The 16,467-nt window shown below is 42.6% G+C and overlaps 1 protein-coding gene across 2 annotated transcripts in view; it reads right to left on the reverse strand.

Annotated features, from left to right (window-relative positions):
• PKD2 (polycystin 2, transient receptor potential cation channel) overlaps positions 1-16,467 on the reverse strand; it is a 77,717-nt gene that overhangs the window by 36,461 nt on the left and 24,789 nt on the right. For both annotated transcript variants that reach the window (XM_088464447.1, XM_088464446.1), the window contains exons 3-6: positions 7,740-7,873; positions 2,058-2,308; positions 1,112-1,336; positions 178-406 (exon numbers count right to left, since the gene is read on the reverse strand). In XM_088464447.1, coding sequence (XP_088320573.1) covers positions 178-406; positions 1,112-1,336; positions 2,058-2,308; positions 7,740-7,873 — 839 coding nt within the window. The remainder of the gene's footprint in view (positions 1-177; positions 407-1,111; positions 1,337-2,057; positions 2,309-7,739; positions 7,874-16,467) is intronic.

Consider the following 16,467-nt stretch of genomic DNA (forward strand, 5'->3'; position numbering starts at 1 on the left):
TGTGTGCTGCCCTACATTTGGTGTACACCTTGTTAACCTAAAGAGTAAATACTGCTCTGCTGAGGTCTAAATGCAACACATACACATTGTCAAAAGGAGTTGCACCTATTATCTGTAAGTATAAGTACTGGTGTGCAGCTGTTGTGGCTCTGGCCGCCTGTCAGGTGTGATACTCACCACAATGATGACAATGTCCAGGCAGTTCCAGAGGCTGTGGAAGTAGTGCAGGCGATGAATGCGGATCTCCAGGAATTCCTCCACCATGTAATACAGGATGAAGATGCAGAAGGCTATCTCACAGGCAGCCAAGAAATAGTCAAATGTGGACACATAGTGGATCAGCTTTACGGTCTGAAACTGCAGGGACGTGACTAGACCACCAGTTGCTGGGAACTCCACCAACAACCTAAATTAGACAGAGATTAGCATCACACACTGGTCATACCCACCTCAATACAAAGGCAAATAGAACGGAACAAACGGAATCATCAGAAAATACATAGAGACATACATTAATTCATACATTTACCTCGTTTACAATTAGATCAGTTAAAACAATATAAACTTTATTTGTAAATTCAATTATATTTATTACAATGTACTTTATGGTTTTGATTAGTGACTATAGAAAGTAACAGCAGACCTGACACCTAGGGGTAAATTTACTAAGATGGGAGCTCTATTAAGAAGTGATGTTGCCCATAGCAACCAATCAGATTCTACTTCTCATTTATCTAGCACCTTCTAGAAGATAATACCTGGAATCTGATTGGTTGCTATGGGCAACATCACTTCTTAATAGAACTCCCATCTTAGTAAATTTAGTAAATTTACCCCCTAGAGTATTAACAAATGTCATATCCTTCAAACCAGGAATTACATCCCTATACATAGGCTTGCCATATCATCCCTTTAATTCAGGACACATGAATTACATGGATTCTGTGGCTGACTGTCTTCAAATCTCCATCTCACCTGCTTTTAATCAGCCACAGAACCTGTGTAATGCACGTGTAGCGAATTAAAGGGATGATATGGCATGCCTACCTATACAGCTCATGCCAGAATGTAAAAAGCCAAAAATGTTAAATCTTCACAATAAATGAAATACCTGAAAACGCAGAAGAGATTAATATTTGCATTGTAAACTGTAAAATCAATAAAGACTGCTCGGGTGCCTCTGTCCAACCACAGGTTATTCTTCAGGGTTGCGATCTGAGCAGAAGCCTCCTCTCTGCTCCTTGAGAGGTCAAAGTAATACCCAGCCCCACTGTAGGTGGAAACGAGACCCCACTGACTGCTGCCGTTTAGATCCTTTTCTGTGGTGTAGGTCCATCTGTACAGACAAGACATAGGATTATAGCTGCAGAATGACAATCATACAGCAATCTTCTCCCCAGGATCAATTTCACAGGTGCGCCACACGGCTTTGTTTTTGCATGCCAGTCGGCACTATCCTGCTCCAGTGATCTGAGGGAAAATCAGAGTTGTGCTGCGCTTACGTTACTGTGACAGGCACAATTACAGAGATCCCTTCCCTGTCTTTAAGAGGCAGGGCTCGGTTTGGATGCCGGGAACATTGCAGAGAGGGTAGACGTCGAGTGCACTGTTTCTCAGTGGGCATGCTGAACACAATTTATTGGGCGATTTGTTGTTTTGAGGCAAAATGAAACGACAAATCGTGCAGTGTGCATGCCCGATTGCGCGTTCCTGCAGGTCGCATGCCATATCGTGGCACACAATACTGCCTGTGGGCTGTGTAGTTTAATGAAGGAAGGAACAAGTGATCGTTCCATCATTCATTAAATCTTCTAGTGTGTACTGGCAGTCTTGCATGGTCCAGAGCGAAGATAAATCTCCCCAACCATTGGCGAGATTCACCAAGTGTGTACCCAGCCTAAAATTAGAAGTTACAGTTGGTAACTTTTTTGTGTGGTGGGTGGGGAAGCCTATATAATTGCTTTAGGCAGTAATATATGACGTGTAAAGGAAAACATTATCCACAGGTGGATGGTGAAATAAACAGATGGATGACACAAAAAGTCAGAGGTACATACGCAGTTCCATTGCGTAATCCAAAAGGGCTAGTATCTTCATTCCTGACAGAATACATGTCATAGCAGTCCTTTATTTCATCCCTCAGGTCTTCTGGCACAGTGCAGGACCCATTTTTCACCCTAAGCTGACGAAGACGCGGTAACCCAAGTAGCAGGTTCTCATAATAGATAAAGCTCTGATTTTCTGCCATGGTCCTGTTGTTGTACCACATGTCCCAGTACAAACCATCTAAAAGGGGCCCTTCTGCAAACTGCAATAGAAAGAAAATTAGACTCAAATGAGCAAACTCATAAAAGGAGGTACAGGCTGAGTCTCCCATATCCAAATATTCCGAAATAGAGGTTTTTTTAACATGACTGAGATAATGACACCTTTGCTTTTTGATGGTTTAATGTACACAAACTTTGTTTAAGGCACAACATTTTTAAAAATAAAGTATAAAATTACCTGCAGGCTGTGTGTATAAGGTGTATATGAACATAAATGAATTTCATGTATGTACACAAACTTTGTTTGAGCCAAAGAATGACTGAAAATATTGTATAAAATTACATATAAGGTGTATATAATACATAAATTCATTCTGTGTTTAGATTTGGGTCCCATTCCCAAGATCTCATTTTAGTATACAAATATTTCAAAATATGGAATATTCTGATATCCAAAATACCCCTGGTCCCAAGCATTTTGGATATGGGAGACTCAACCTTCTACTTTGCCTGTGTCTATAACTTTTTGTTGAGATGATAATGCTATTGGTGTGTGCGCATGTGTTTATCATCTTCATAAACATTGGAATAAATTGGACTAAAATTGACTTCAAACAAATACTGCTGCTAAATACAGCTGGGCGTGAAATAACAACCTATCATCCCCCGAAGGCAGGGCACCTTTCTCTAACATGACCTGGAGCTGCAGCATAGTGCGTAATATCAGGAATACCCCCCCCGCCCCTCCCCCTTTTGGTCACCAGAGGGTAAGAGGCGACAAAGGATTAACTACAGGAGTCATATGGAGGACAAATTTGTTACAAGATGGAAGGATCTCCCTCTGCATGCAGTCAAGAGGTCAATACACAATATCTGTCCTTTGTGCTTTTTTCGCTTTAGTGTCAAAAAAATGCAAATTGAATTAAATATTGAGCGAAAAAGACCCCATGGTATGGCTTAATTGCATTTTTCATGGTGTGACAAATGGGTCACTTTGGCGTGATTTGAGGATAAGTGTATGTGGACACAACTGTATTTTACCAGCAAAGTGATATGAGGGACCAAGTCCAGTAAACATGCTCGAGCCAATCAGATTTCACTGTCCAGTACCAAATACTTTGGATAACATTTCGTAGGATCAATAATGGGGTAGGATGTGGAGGACACACATACTGCAGCCTTCTGATAAGGGCCATGTCAACATTATCAATCATTAGCTTTAGTGAGCAAGCTGAACAAACCTCCTTGGGGACCTGATGGCGAAGTAATAAAGGACTTTCAAGAGAATATTCTCTTGAAATGTATGTGTTTTGCGCCTAAAGATTGTAAGCTTGCGAGCAGGGACCTCTTACCAATGGGCAGTTTACTCTTTTGTGCATGTCTATAACTTTATCTTTAATTTTCTTAGAATGCACTTTGATATTCATTTTCACAGCTTTCCTTCAGATTCTTTTATCCATAAAAGCGAACATTTTTCCCATAATATTTCTTATTAAAGGTATAAACATATTAAATGAGGGGGAAGGGAAAAAAGAGGGATACAGAAAAAAAAAAAAAAGGGTGGGAAAAAGAACAGTAAACATAATATACATAATAGGGTATAAACATCACCACAAGACATCCATACATCAACGTCAACTATATACATACAAAAAAGTACAACCTAAGAGGGTCATTTCGTGTCAAATCAATACACTAATTTTACCTCACTAACTCAGATTTTGTTAATATTTGGTATATGGAGACTATATATGTAGTCCAAGAAAAATACAAATTATTATTTAAATATATCATGCCGTTTCCAAAATGTGTAAAGTTTTAAAAAATCTGTCACCAGCATATATTCAAAACCCCATAGCAGCTCTCCTAATTTAGCTAGAGAGGTGGGAGTGCTGTCATTTTACTGTCTTTTATGCCCTTTCATATGTTATACAACACAATAGGCTATGTGAGGAAAAACTTTTTCCAAATTCAAACTGAAATTTTTGATCATGATTGCGTTGACAAAAAAGTTCAAACCATTTCTGGAAATAGCCTATACTAATGTCAAAATTTAAAAGTGGGAAGATAATGGCAACTAAAGTGAATATACCATAGTCTGTGAACAAAGAAAGACATTGGCCCTGATTCAGAGCCGGACGCTCTGACCAGAGCGCTCGCTCTGAATCAGGGCCCACCTCCATTAATACGGAGCGTCCTCCTGGACGCTTGTATAGCTGTGGGTCACCACCCACAGCATATACGAGCGTGCAGGATGATGGTCGCGATGGTCTTGACCATCGCGACCTTCGAAACTGCGAGCAAAAGCCTGCGGTTGAGTTTTTCAACCGCAAGGCCAGGACTGATTCTGGCTCTATCAGAGCCAAAATCACTCCCACTGACATCACTAGTGATGTCAGTGGGGCCGGCTTCAGACGGTAGGCGTTCCCTTGGGAACGCCTCCGTCTGGCAGGCACGCCCCCGACACGCCTACCAAAGGGGGCGTGCTGTCAGTCAACATCGACAGCACGCCCCCTTTGATGAGACACTCCGAGCGAAGGAAAGTCCTTCGCTCGTCGTGTCTCGCGCATGCGCACGACGGAGCTCCCTCCGTCGTGCGCATGCGCAGTGCGGACCATCGACCCACTTGCGAGCGGACAGCCGCTCGCGAGTGGGTCTGAATGAGGGCCATAAGGCAAAGTCTGTGAGGCTCCAATATAATACCATTAACGATGATAAAACTTGATCTTATCCCCAAAAATGGCCCATCAGTTTGCGTGGGCTTAGGTGTAAATTGATTGATTGGATTCCTCCACTTGGACAAGGTAGAGATAGACTTTTGTCCCTGAAGAGGAGGGAGAGCTTCTGGATATTCAAACTGGACACAGTAGCCCCTCGAGGCCTGAATGAACATAATCCGCTCAACATTTTTCTTTAACTCCTGGTATTCTCCAATTTGGTCTATCTCTTCTATTTTCTTCCTCACACTGGTGTCTTTATCTTAATATGATCTGAGCACTCATATCTTTGATATATAATGTTTAATGTATGGGCAATTCACTCTAGCTAGTCTCTCCAGTTTCTTTTAAAATGTGAATATAAAAAAATTTCTTCTTTCTCTGTTTTTCTCTTTTTCTCCTCTAAAAATTTTTTTTTTTATAAATTTTTTCTCTTTTTCCACTATATTTATTTTTTATATATTCTTATTTCTTTGTGGCACAACATATTTTTCTTTTTGAGGTTTTCTTGAGTTTTTTTCATATATCTCTTCAATTTTTATTTTTTATTTACTATTGATTATTCATTTTATTTTAAGTATACTTCATTATATTTCTTTATTATTATCGTTCATTTATTTATTGTTTATTATTATTGTTCATTATGTTTATTTTCTTTGGATTTTTGTCTCTGAGTATAGGTGGCTAATTTTGGTATCTCTGAATTATTTTTTGTATTTCTTTGTCCCTTTATATATGTATTATGCATTGTGTATTGTCAGTATATAATTTGTACTATGTCTGCTCTGTTCAGGCTCCAATATGGCTCCTTGGTATGATCCTTGGGGTCACGTGTTTCCCGTATGTCCTTGTGTGTCCAGCATCACTTCCGCTAATAGCGGATAGCATGCGTGCCGGCTGGAACGCGGAAGTGAATCAGAAGTCACGTGTTTCCCGTATGTCCTTGTGTGACTAGCATCACTTCCGCTAATAGCGGACAGCACGCGTGTCGGGCTGGAACATGGAAGTGAATTACAAGACACGTGACGGGCACCACATGAGGTATATTCATTACACTAATTTGTGCTTCCGGGATTGACGGCTTATTAAGGCGCCAGCATATACCTATTTGTTTTTCGCCCGTTATGACGAGTGCCTGCTGATGACTTGGAAGGAGCAGGAGCTCCCATATATCGGAGTTGATGCTCTGTTTTGTACAGGTATGGTTATTGCTGTGTGCTTTGCTGATTGTTCAAGGCACCTTGAAGATTTCTTATGCTAGATTAGATTATTAATGTTATCTTATTACAGGCACACATCATTCAAGCATGTGATTGTGTACTTTGGACATTAGTATTTATGGCTATGTATTCAGGTATTTCTACTTTGAGTATTGCACATTCGTGGGGATATTGGCTGTATAGTTAGACCATTTTTATGGTGGTATGCTTGGCCACTGTGCTGGCACTTTTTTCTACATCTTATGCACTGTGTGTTGTTTGGCCTATTTGTTGTTCGTAGTTGTCTGCATTCTTGTATTTTTATTGTGTTTTATTTGTTCAGTGGTATTATATTGGAGCCTGACAGACTTTGCCTTATGTATTTCTTTGTTCACAGACTATGGTATATTCACTTGAGTTGGCTTATGTGAGCCATGAACTTGGGTCTTGATAAAGGTTCAAACCTGAACCGAAATGTCGACCAGACCTGTGGCTGTTGTGATATACACGTTGGATTTCAAGTATGAATTAAAGCATAACAAGTCTTTGAATTTGGCGAGTGCTTCCTCTCTTTGAAGAAAAATGTATTTGTTTATGGGGCCTTATGGTCCTTAGCTATCACCCGAAAGATGCATTATTATGTATACACACACAAACATGTTGAGTTTTCCATATCCGAAATGCTCGGGGCCAGGAGCATTTCAGATATGGATTTTTTTTCAATATTTACAATACGCGGGGATCCGGCTTACGTTGCGGGAGTTCAACGGTATCCATAGCAGGTCCAGCGGCGTCCGTGGAGTGGTGCGAAGGGGTGCAGAGGGGTCCAGCAGGGGTGTGGCACCATCGATGGTTTGTGAACCGATGTTAAGGAAACATCGGTGGCTGTGGCCTCAAACAATCAATGGTTTCTATACATAGTTGAACACATCGGCCAAAATTGCAATTGTTATGGTGTACAGTGTTTTAAAAAAAAAATGAAAGAAATTTGTGTTGGATACGTTTTAAAAATATGTTCTGGACCTAATTCAGTCATAAAAAAAACCCCCGACAATTCCTGAGCGGTTTTTGGAAAAAAAATTTGTCAGTTAAGTGGTTAAATCATTCAAAGATAGACATACCAGTGTCTTAAAAGTAGGTGTGAGGACCATTTAAGTGGCATGTGGATGGTTTTCTGAGCATGTAAGGGGCATTTGAGGTGGTCTGAAGGCATGTTGGGAGGTCTGAGGGGCATTTGGAGAGTCATTTACTGTTTGATGGTAAATAGTGAAGTAAGATCCCTACCAGCTATGTTAGGCTATAATAAATTGCCTGATCACAAATCTGCATCCCAGGTGTACAGCAGATGGCAGTCTGTATACTGCACTGTTGCTCAATAGTGCTGCCCATACCTATCAGTCTTCCCGGAGGTCCTCCAGCTTAATGATTACCTCCTGCTTACTGCTTCCTCATTCAAACATAATGATAAGCTACCACAACCCCGCCCAACTAATATTCAGGGGCAAAATAACAGCTATACCTCCCGCTTAGCATTTATATATTGTGTAGTACTTCACCTTCCAGAAGTCATCCATTGTCATCAATGTTTTGAAATTGGTCTTCTCAGTCTTTGAAACAGGTGTATCCAGGAAAAGCTGGGTCATAGCTTTTGTATAGTAAAACATGCTTAAAGTCACCATTCCATATGTTACTGCAATAAAAAAAAACATTTTAGTGCACATTTCCATAGAGGACACGTCACTAAGGGAGTCTTTAAGGGACTGTTTTTAATACTTTGCAAGTGTATTATCTAATTAGTTATGATATATACTGCAGCTGCGGAGGTAGCACAGTCACCACATTGAAGGCCCTGATTATTTTCTATTACTATTATACTGGTACCAAAAGGTACCCAGGAAGAGCTGCATTCTCTGGGAGGAGAGCTGGGCCATGCACTTTTATGGGTATGGTTCACATAAGACAGGGGCTCAGGGAATACGTTTATGAAGACTGACACACCTTTGCACCAGATATTCAGTTGTACGTAACTTACGATATGTACAACACAAAATACAAATATAAAAAGGAAGCTCCCGGGGCTCGGAGGGGACGGGGTCCCACGCAGACCCCGTCACCAGGCATCGGCTGCTTCGCAAAGGGCAGCTCTTATCGCAAGAGCTGTCCTTTGCGATACTAATCGCATACGTTAGTACATATGCGATTAGTAAGGTTGCGGTGACCGGCGGAATGGTCACCGCAACCTTAGTACATCCCGCCCAGGAGCTTATACTATAAACTCCTTAACACACGCACCTGTCGGGACTACAACAACAGATAATGGGAGTGCAGTGATGGATGTACCAGAGGTAGTGAATGTAAGAAAGGGTGTGCAAGAGAAGAGGGTGATCCGTAGTGTTGAAAGCAGCAGAAAGCTCCAGGAGGTTGAGTATAGTGTAGTAGCTAGAGATGTTTGAAAATGGGCTATCATTTCTTAAACTAGGTCATTGAATTAATACAAGATTTTAAAGAATTTTTTTTGTGTGTGGTGAAATTGGATCATAATAACATGAAATAAAATATTTAAACACACTGATTTTAATGTCAGTTTCGGACCATTCATTTGATGAAGGGTGAGTCGGCTATTGCATTGTACCACATGAAAATAGATCAGATTTCAAACCATGTCAAATTTTATGAAAATCTATAGGAGTGAGTTCAAGAATTTCCTGTAAGTGGATCACTGATCACTTGCAAGGTAAGTCTCAGTAGAATCCTGGGGGCATAAGCCAAACTGTGAGAAAGGAGTAAAAGACAGGAAAGTGAGATTGACATTAAGGCCCTGATTCAGAGATGGACGCAGCAACGATGATAACATATGTAATTGCAGCAGGAGGAGTTTGTAGGTAAAAGGCACTGCAGCATTGCAGATCCATGTTCAGCATCCTAACATGCAGCATCAGATCTTCTGCGACACCATCAGCCACTGGAGTGCCCTGAGGTTACTCAGATTGGCCCTTGTAGCTCCGTAGCTGAGGCCAGGAAGTCTGCATCGGAAGACGCAGACCTGGCCTCACCACTCCCAGAAAACAGGGGAGACACACCCACATTTTCTGGTATGGAGGCCTGCTGCACCATTGCGTTGCAGGCAGATCAGAAGATGTGATGTATGACACGAGGGAGAGCGCATTAATCTTTACACACAAGATGATGTGCCCGATATGCTGGCCCGATCTGCAGAGTTTTTTCAGTGCCGAGAGGTTTTATCTTACCACCTCTGGAGCACAACCAATTTTTTCTAAAATCCATATTTTTAGGACAAAAATGGTCGGGAAATTCTCTGGAACCCCGGCGACACCCCTCCAAAAGACTAATTAAGCAATTGGAAGTTTCCAATTAGCTTAATTACTCACCTTACGAAGCGGTGACTTCCTCCTCCAGCGTCAGGAGCCGGGTATTCTGCAGCAGGGTAAGTATGTCAGTATGTGTGAGTGATTGTAAGAGTGTTTGAGTGAGTGAGTGTGTGCGCATGAGTGTGTTTGACAACCCCTCCCCCCCCTTTTCCAGGATGAAGGCCAAGACACTGGGAGCTGCGGAGACCACCGGAGCTCTACAGGTGGGTATAATTATTTTTTTTTACGCGCCACAGGGTTTTCAGCTCTGAAAACCCTGCAACCACTTTTCTTTTTAATTGGATACAGCGGGTATCGAGAGTGCGCATACCGGCGGTAATCCAAAATTGGGCATAAGGAGCGAAAGTTTTATTTACGTTGCCCCTAATTGAATATACCCTAGTTAAACACTTGCTAACTAGACCTTAAGCGGCCACATACTTTTACTATACATTTTAGATGGCTGCATTTTGCCCTCAATTATTCCTAATGCCCTCCCCCTCCCTTATAGTTCCCTCTGTGTATCCCTGTTATGTTTGTCTTGTCCTATGTTAATGTGTTTCTGACTAGTGACTGTATTTTTCACAATCTATTCGGTATACACAAGTTGGATGTTGTACCTGTGTTTCTTATATTGAACGACAATGCTAAAGTATTTTTCTATTTCTGTTCCGATATTATATATGTATATTGAAAAAATGTATTTGAAAATAAAGAATTTATTTAAAAAAAATGTAAAACTTGTATACAACTATGCACAAGACCCAGTAATATGCCAGTAGCAGGCCACTAATATCAGTAGGGAGTAATAGACTAGCAGTAGCTGAATGACAATTCTGGATTCCCAGTAATGTGCCAGTATATAGGTCTAAAGCCCCTGGGCGATTTCTTTATACGATATGAACGATAACGACATCTTTGAACGATATATCGTTCAAAATGTCCAGTGTCTACGCACTATGCGATGAATGGGGAGCGCTCCCGCGGGTCGTCAATGATGTCCCCAGTCGTCTATACTTGCAGTCCAATCTGGAGATATCGTTAGCGATGCCATGCTGCCAAATGCAGCATGCCCCCCCCTCCGTCGTTCGCCGTTGCTGGCATCAGCAAGTGTGTATGCACTTATCGATGCCGGCACTCCTTCTGGATCCCGCCGCTGACGATATCGTTGGGCACAGTGTGTACCCAGCATAATAATATGCCGGCAGTAGTAATACCATTAGCATTGAGCCAGCAATATGTCAGGGTAATCACAGGAATGTGCCAGTAGTTGCAGTAATAGTGTTAGTTCCAAAGGAAAATGGTAGCTGAAATGCCTAGTAACCTTACAGCAGTAGTAGTGATATGTCATTGACTGGATACACAGTATATGCCAGCGATTGCACCTAGTGATATGTCTCGGAAGAATTTAGTGATGTAAAGGTGACTACAGCACATTTAAATACTGACCCCGGGCATAACATTTGGGGAAACACATTAAAGGTTGTATACAACCAATTGTACACAGACATCCATTATGTTTATGTGATTACTGCAGTTGGAACGGAGGTGCTTTGCTGCATTAGAGAAGGAATCAGAGGCTTCTGCAGCAGCTCAGACATACATACATACATACTTACATACATACTTACATCCTTTTTCGCAAGTGCCACCTGGAGCCTTCCTTGCTATTCGTTCACTGAACTGGAACTGGTTCTAAATGCCTGGGCAGCACCTTCATGGCTCAGCTCCAGCTTAGTGAGCTGCTAGCACAGAATATACCAGTTCTACATTTAGCACCTTAAATCATGTTAGCGCTATTCACAAGTCCCCAAAACAGAAACAGGCACTTTACACCCTTATTACATTTATGTTGTATTTAATTCTGTAAATGTATATATTGTGGTGTAGTATATACATGTACACACACTTGTGTAATAAAGTATTTTGAAATGTTTCAATAGTGGAGATCATGTTCTCCTGCTTTTCAGAAGCAGCCTCTGACTATTACCAGCATTTTCCTTTTTCCGTTTTCCTTTCTCACTGCCTACTGCTTTATTCCATTACTTCATGCTAGCACTTACATTGGCCATCTGCACACACCCAGTGTATACTTAGGAAGACATATTTTATGGGGGAACAACAACTCAATTCTGTTAGAGGTTACTTAGCTTAAAGTTTGCAAATGGTCAATTTAAATATAATCTATAGATGTTAGCCATTTCTTCAGCAACTGCTTAAGGCTTCAGCTAATTCAGTTTTATTTTAGGTCTCTTTTCTTTCTTAGTTATTCGGTACACAAAAAATAAAATTTTCCACAGATGGAGGGATCTAAAGCCCATTTCACCAATATCTTGTGTCAAATAAAATATAAGCGCTCCCTCATTTAGGGTCTAATTCAGTGTTGTACACAAACCTACAACATCGATTGTGAGAGACCTGTGCATGCAGGATCTGTACTACAGCGCATCTGCAAGTCTCCCTTGGCGAGACCACTCGTATGTTCCCCCAAGCCGCAGCCTGCCGTTTAGGGGTGGGGCAATGTATCCATTCCAGAAAACACAGGCAGTACAGAGAACAGGATCTGCGTCTTCCGAACCGTGAGGAGAAATCAGGGTAACCCCAGGGTTACTCAGATTACCAATAGTGTCGCAGAAGATCCAATGTTGTGTCTTAGGAAGCAGCACTCGGATCTGCAATACGGCAGGAGGTGTCCGTTTACACCAGATGCCTCCTGCCGCATTAGCATGTTAGATGTACGGTATTGCACAGTCTCATTCCTGTGGCTGGGCCGTACGGTACAGCTCTGAATCAGGCCCTTAATGCGGTAGGCGTTGTTGGGGTACCATATTCTTCCTAAACAGAGTTGGTGTTTAAATTGAGACAGAGAAAATAAAAAAAAAAATGCATTTTCATTTCAAGGGCACATTTTATTGTCAAAACCTAACCATAGAATCCTGGGGACCAGTATGAAATACCGGCGGCTGTTTAATCCCGACAGGAGAAGCCAGACAGGAGGAGATCCCGACGCCAGCTGGTAAGTACCCTAACCCTCCCCTCTCCCCTCCTAACCCTCCCTTAGGGGTGCCTAACCCTAAAACTCCCGGGGTGGTGCCTATCCCTGAGTCCAACCCGAAGGTGCCCAAACCAAACTCCCCCTTCCCGCACCCTAAACCTAACCCTCCCGGAGGGGGGGTCTAACCCTGAACTACCCCCTTGGATACCTAACCCTCTCCCCTAGGGTGCCTAACCCTAATCTCCCCCCATAACCTAAAACTAACCCCGCTACACTCTAAACCTAACCCCCACCCCTCCGCGGCTAACGCTAAGGACGCCCCGGACTTGCCTTGTTCGGGCTGGCGTCCTTCGGCGTTCTGGCATCGGGATTAAGATAGGCGTCAGTATTTCAATGCCTATCTTAAGTACCCCATTGGGTTTTGGGTTTCTCCTGTTGGGATATAGACCGGCGGCATTTAGTCAGCTGGTCTATAAACTGCATCCCGAACCCTGCTTTTTACTATTTTATAAAGGGTGGATTATTGGCTAAACAAGAATCACAAAGTATTTAGTTGTGGGGTTTATAAGATGGAAAAAAAAGCACTTCTGGTTCTTTTTCTTGAAATTTCAATAAAAACCACTTTTTTTGACCATCTGGGTTAAATTCTTTTTGACGTGTTATGGTGCATACACACGGTCAGATTTTTCCTTCAGATATGAATGATAACGATTTAAAAATCGTTCAGTCGTTCATATCTGAAGGAAAATCGTTCATATCTGACATGCCTGAACGATGGACGATCAACGATGCGCGTTCCCGATGGTCAGATAACGATTTCTGACATCTGATGTGTTTGCAGTAAGACTTGGACGATTCCATTCATTTTAATGCAGTCAAAAATCGTTCAAATCGTTCAAATCGTTGAAAACTTTGGTAAAATCGTTCATCTGACAAATCTGACAAGTCTGACAAATCTGACCGTGTGTATGCTCCATTAGAATGAGTAAAAAGACTATTTTATGAAAATTCAGTCTTCTGAAGAAAAGAGAAAAGTATAATTAGTGTGGGCACCACATACAAAAAACCCAGAAATATCGTTTGCATACCTTATTTTACAATATTTTGGAAAACCTGCAGTTATATGTCTGATATTTATTTTGTATGCTTTTTTTATGTTAATTACCTTGAATAAATAAATAAAAAAACCTGAATATTAATGTTGGAATGTGACAAGCAATAAAGTTGGAATATGGCCTCAGCACAAGGGTGCAACAACTGGGTGTACTAATGAAAAGGTAATGAGGTTTCTTTTGTCCCTTTGTTTTTACATAGGGATGACAGGGAAGTAAAATTAAATGTATTTGCTTTACAGCGAAACTGCTGCAAAACAAAAACTTTGGTTCCCAGAATCACTCTGCAGGTGACACAATCACGAATGCTTCATCCTGGCCCTCGTAAATTCTATGTCAAAAGAGAAATTCCCCCAGTGTAGTGATGCATGACGGTACAGAGCCCCATAAAAGTACCATAAGTGGCATTTAGGAATTTTTAAGACTCAGGGCCTGATTCAGAGCCGGACGCTATTTGCGAACGGTCGTTCAGAAAAAGGGGCCGGCTATTTAAATTGAGCGCTCGCTCTTTGCGGTCTGTTGACGCCTCTATGTCTGAGCGAGCGAATGAAACATGCGCTCGCTATTTTGTACAGTAAAGACACCCCATGGCCTTTCGCATCATACATCATCTCCGCTATTTATTAGATTAATCGAGTACATCGAAAGGCATCTGAACTGCTCGCAGTGCTTGTGGTAGGTTTTACTTCCCGCAATCACTGCGAGCAGTTCAGGCTAAAAGACAACCAAGTGACGTGATCGATGACACTCCCTTACTAATTATGCACTCCCATTAGACGTCCGTTTTAACCGTTTGGCACGCCTGCGTTCGGATCTCTACCCCCCATTTTCAAGCACCTTCCCCTGTTACCACCCACAAACGCCTCATTCTGTCACTCAAATTAGCAGGCCCTCGCTGTTTTGCAAGCACACGATTTCCGATCGCAATGACTGGTTGGCGCATGACGACCCATACGCATGCGCAGATGTGCAAACATCGCTCGGAGCGAACGAGCGGCCGCTTACGAGCGGCTCTGGATCAGGCCCTCAGTATGCTTGTTGTGTAACATGGCGAGATCACTGGATATTAATCATAATATATTTGTGTTGTGATTCAACTGCTGTTAATTGAACTGATCACTTAATGCAGACAAGAAAATAATAACAGAGGGCCTGATTCAGCACTGAACGCAAGATTCCCGATTATCGGCAATTTGCATGTGCGCATGACCCAGTCTGCGAGTGTGCAGAATGGGTCCTGCGCAGACGCAAGCAGACCATTGAATGCTGCATATAAGGGGCGGTGTGGGGGCGTGGCCGGCCGACGTTCCCAGAAACGCGGCCGTGTTCGCCCAGTTTTCCGGGAGTGGCTAGCCCAGGATCTGCGTTGATCAACACAGTGTCCTGGGCTTGCAAGCCGGCCAGCCTGAGGCGTACTCAGCTGGGCGAAGGCCCGGCACCGCCCAAATCGACCACCGTCATACACCTCCTGCTGCATTTGCATTGTTTCAAGGATCGCAATTGCAAAGCTGCCTGCAATTGCGGGTCGATGTTAGGCCACTGCGCATGCGCACGCCGGAGCCGGCTCCGACGTGCACATGCGCGAGTCCCGGCTAGCGACGGGCGCTCCGTCGCTCCGGGTCTCGCACCAAAAGGGGGCGGCTGTCGATTTTGATCGACAGCTCGCACCGTTTTGGAGGCGTGGCGTGGGGGTGGCTTCACAAACGGAGGCGTTCTCATGCGAACGCCTGCTGTTTGTGGGCGGCCCCACTGACATCACCAGTGATGTCCGTGGGAGAGCTTCCGGCTCTATTAGAGCCAGAAGCTCACTGGGGCCATCGCGACCATCATCCTGGCCGCTCGCAATAACTGTGGGTGGTTACCCATAGCTATGCGAGCGGCCAGGAGGCCGCTCCAAAAAAATGCCCTGATTCAGAGTGAGCGGCTCTGAATCAGGGCCTTTGTACACTAGTATGACAGGATCCTCCTGACATGGCCTCTCCCATTCCAACCTTGCCAGCAAACTAATACAGTATGTAGCAGATTGCTGAGCTGGAATAACCTGTGTTGTTGCTGTTAAGCTAATGCTGTTTAGTTGTCTGCTGCTACCTTATATTAGGCTTGTCACCGTGTTCTTTTGAATGTAAATATAAGAGTATGAGTTTTAGGAGTTAAGAGTAACATGCATCTCAGAATGATAATAAGCAGATGTATTGAAGGGGTTACCCATTTTTGGACAACAAAATCTCAATGAAATATGTACACCAAGGGCCAAATGTATTATGGAGCATACACACGGTCAGATTTGTCAGATGAACGATCTTAACGATTTTACCAAATATTTGAAGGATTTTTGACTGCATTAAAATGAATGGAATCGTCCAAGTCTGACTGCAAACATATCAGATGTCAGATATCGTTATCTGACCATCGGGAACGCTCATCGTTCAAATCGTTCATCTGACAAATCTGACAGATATTTCAGATATGTCAGATTTTCCTTCAGATATGAACGATTGAACGATTTTTTAAATCGTTATCGTTCAGATCTGAAGAAAAATGTGACCGTGTGTATGCTCTATTAGTCTGCGACTTGCGGCAAGTGCAGAGATTTTGATGATTTATCCGCAGGATTTACCTTTTTTTAAAGGCTAAACCAGAAGTTCCCAAACGCGGTCCTTTAATGATGTCCATGGTCGAGCACAGGTGGTAAAATCAAATTGACTGAGGTACTAATTATCTCCGTTCACATTATCTCCATCCAAGGCTTAGTAAATAGACTCCTAAGTCACCTGTAGTCAAGCATGGATATCCTTAAAACCTGTACAGT

Source organism: Taudactylus pleione, unplaced genomic scaffold (assembly GCF_031769625.1).
Source record: "Taudactylus pleione unplaced genomic scaffold, aTauple2 ptg000055l, whole genome shotgun sequence".
In the NCBI taxonomy this organism is placed as follows: Eukaryota; Metazoa; Chordata; class Amphibia; order Anura; family Myobatrachidae; genus Taudactylus; species Taudactylus pleione.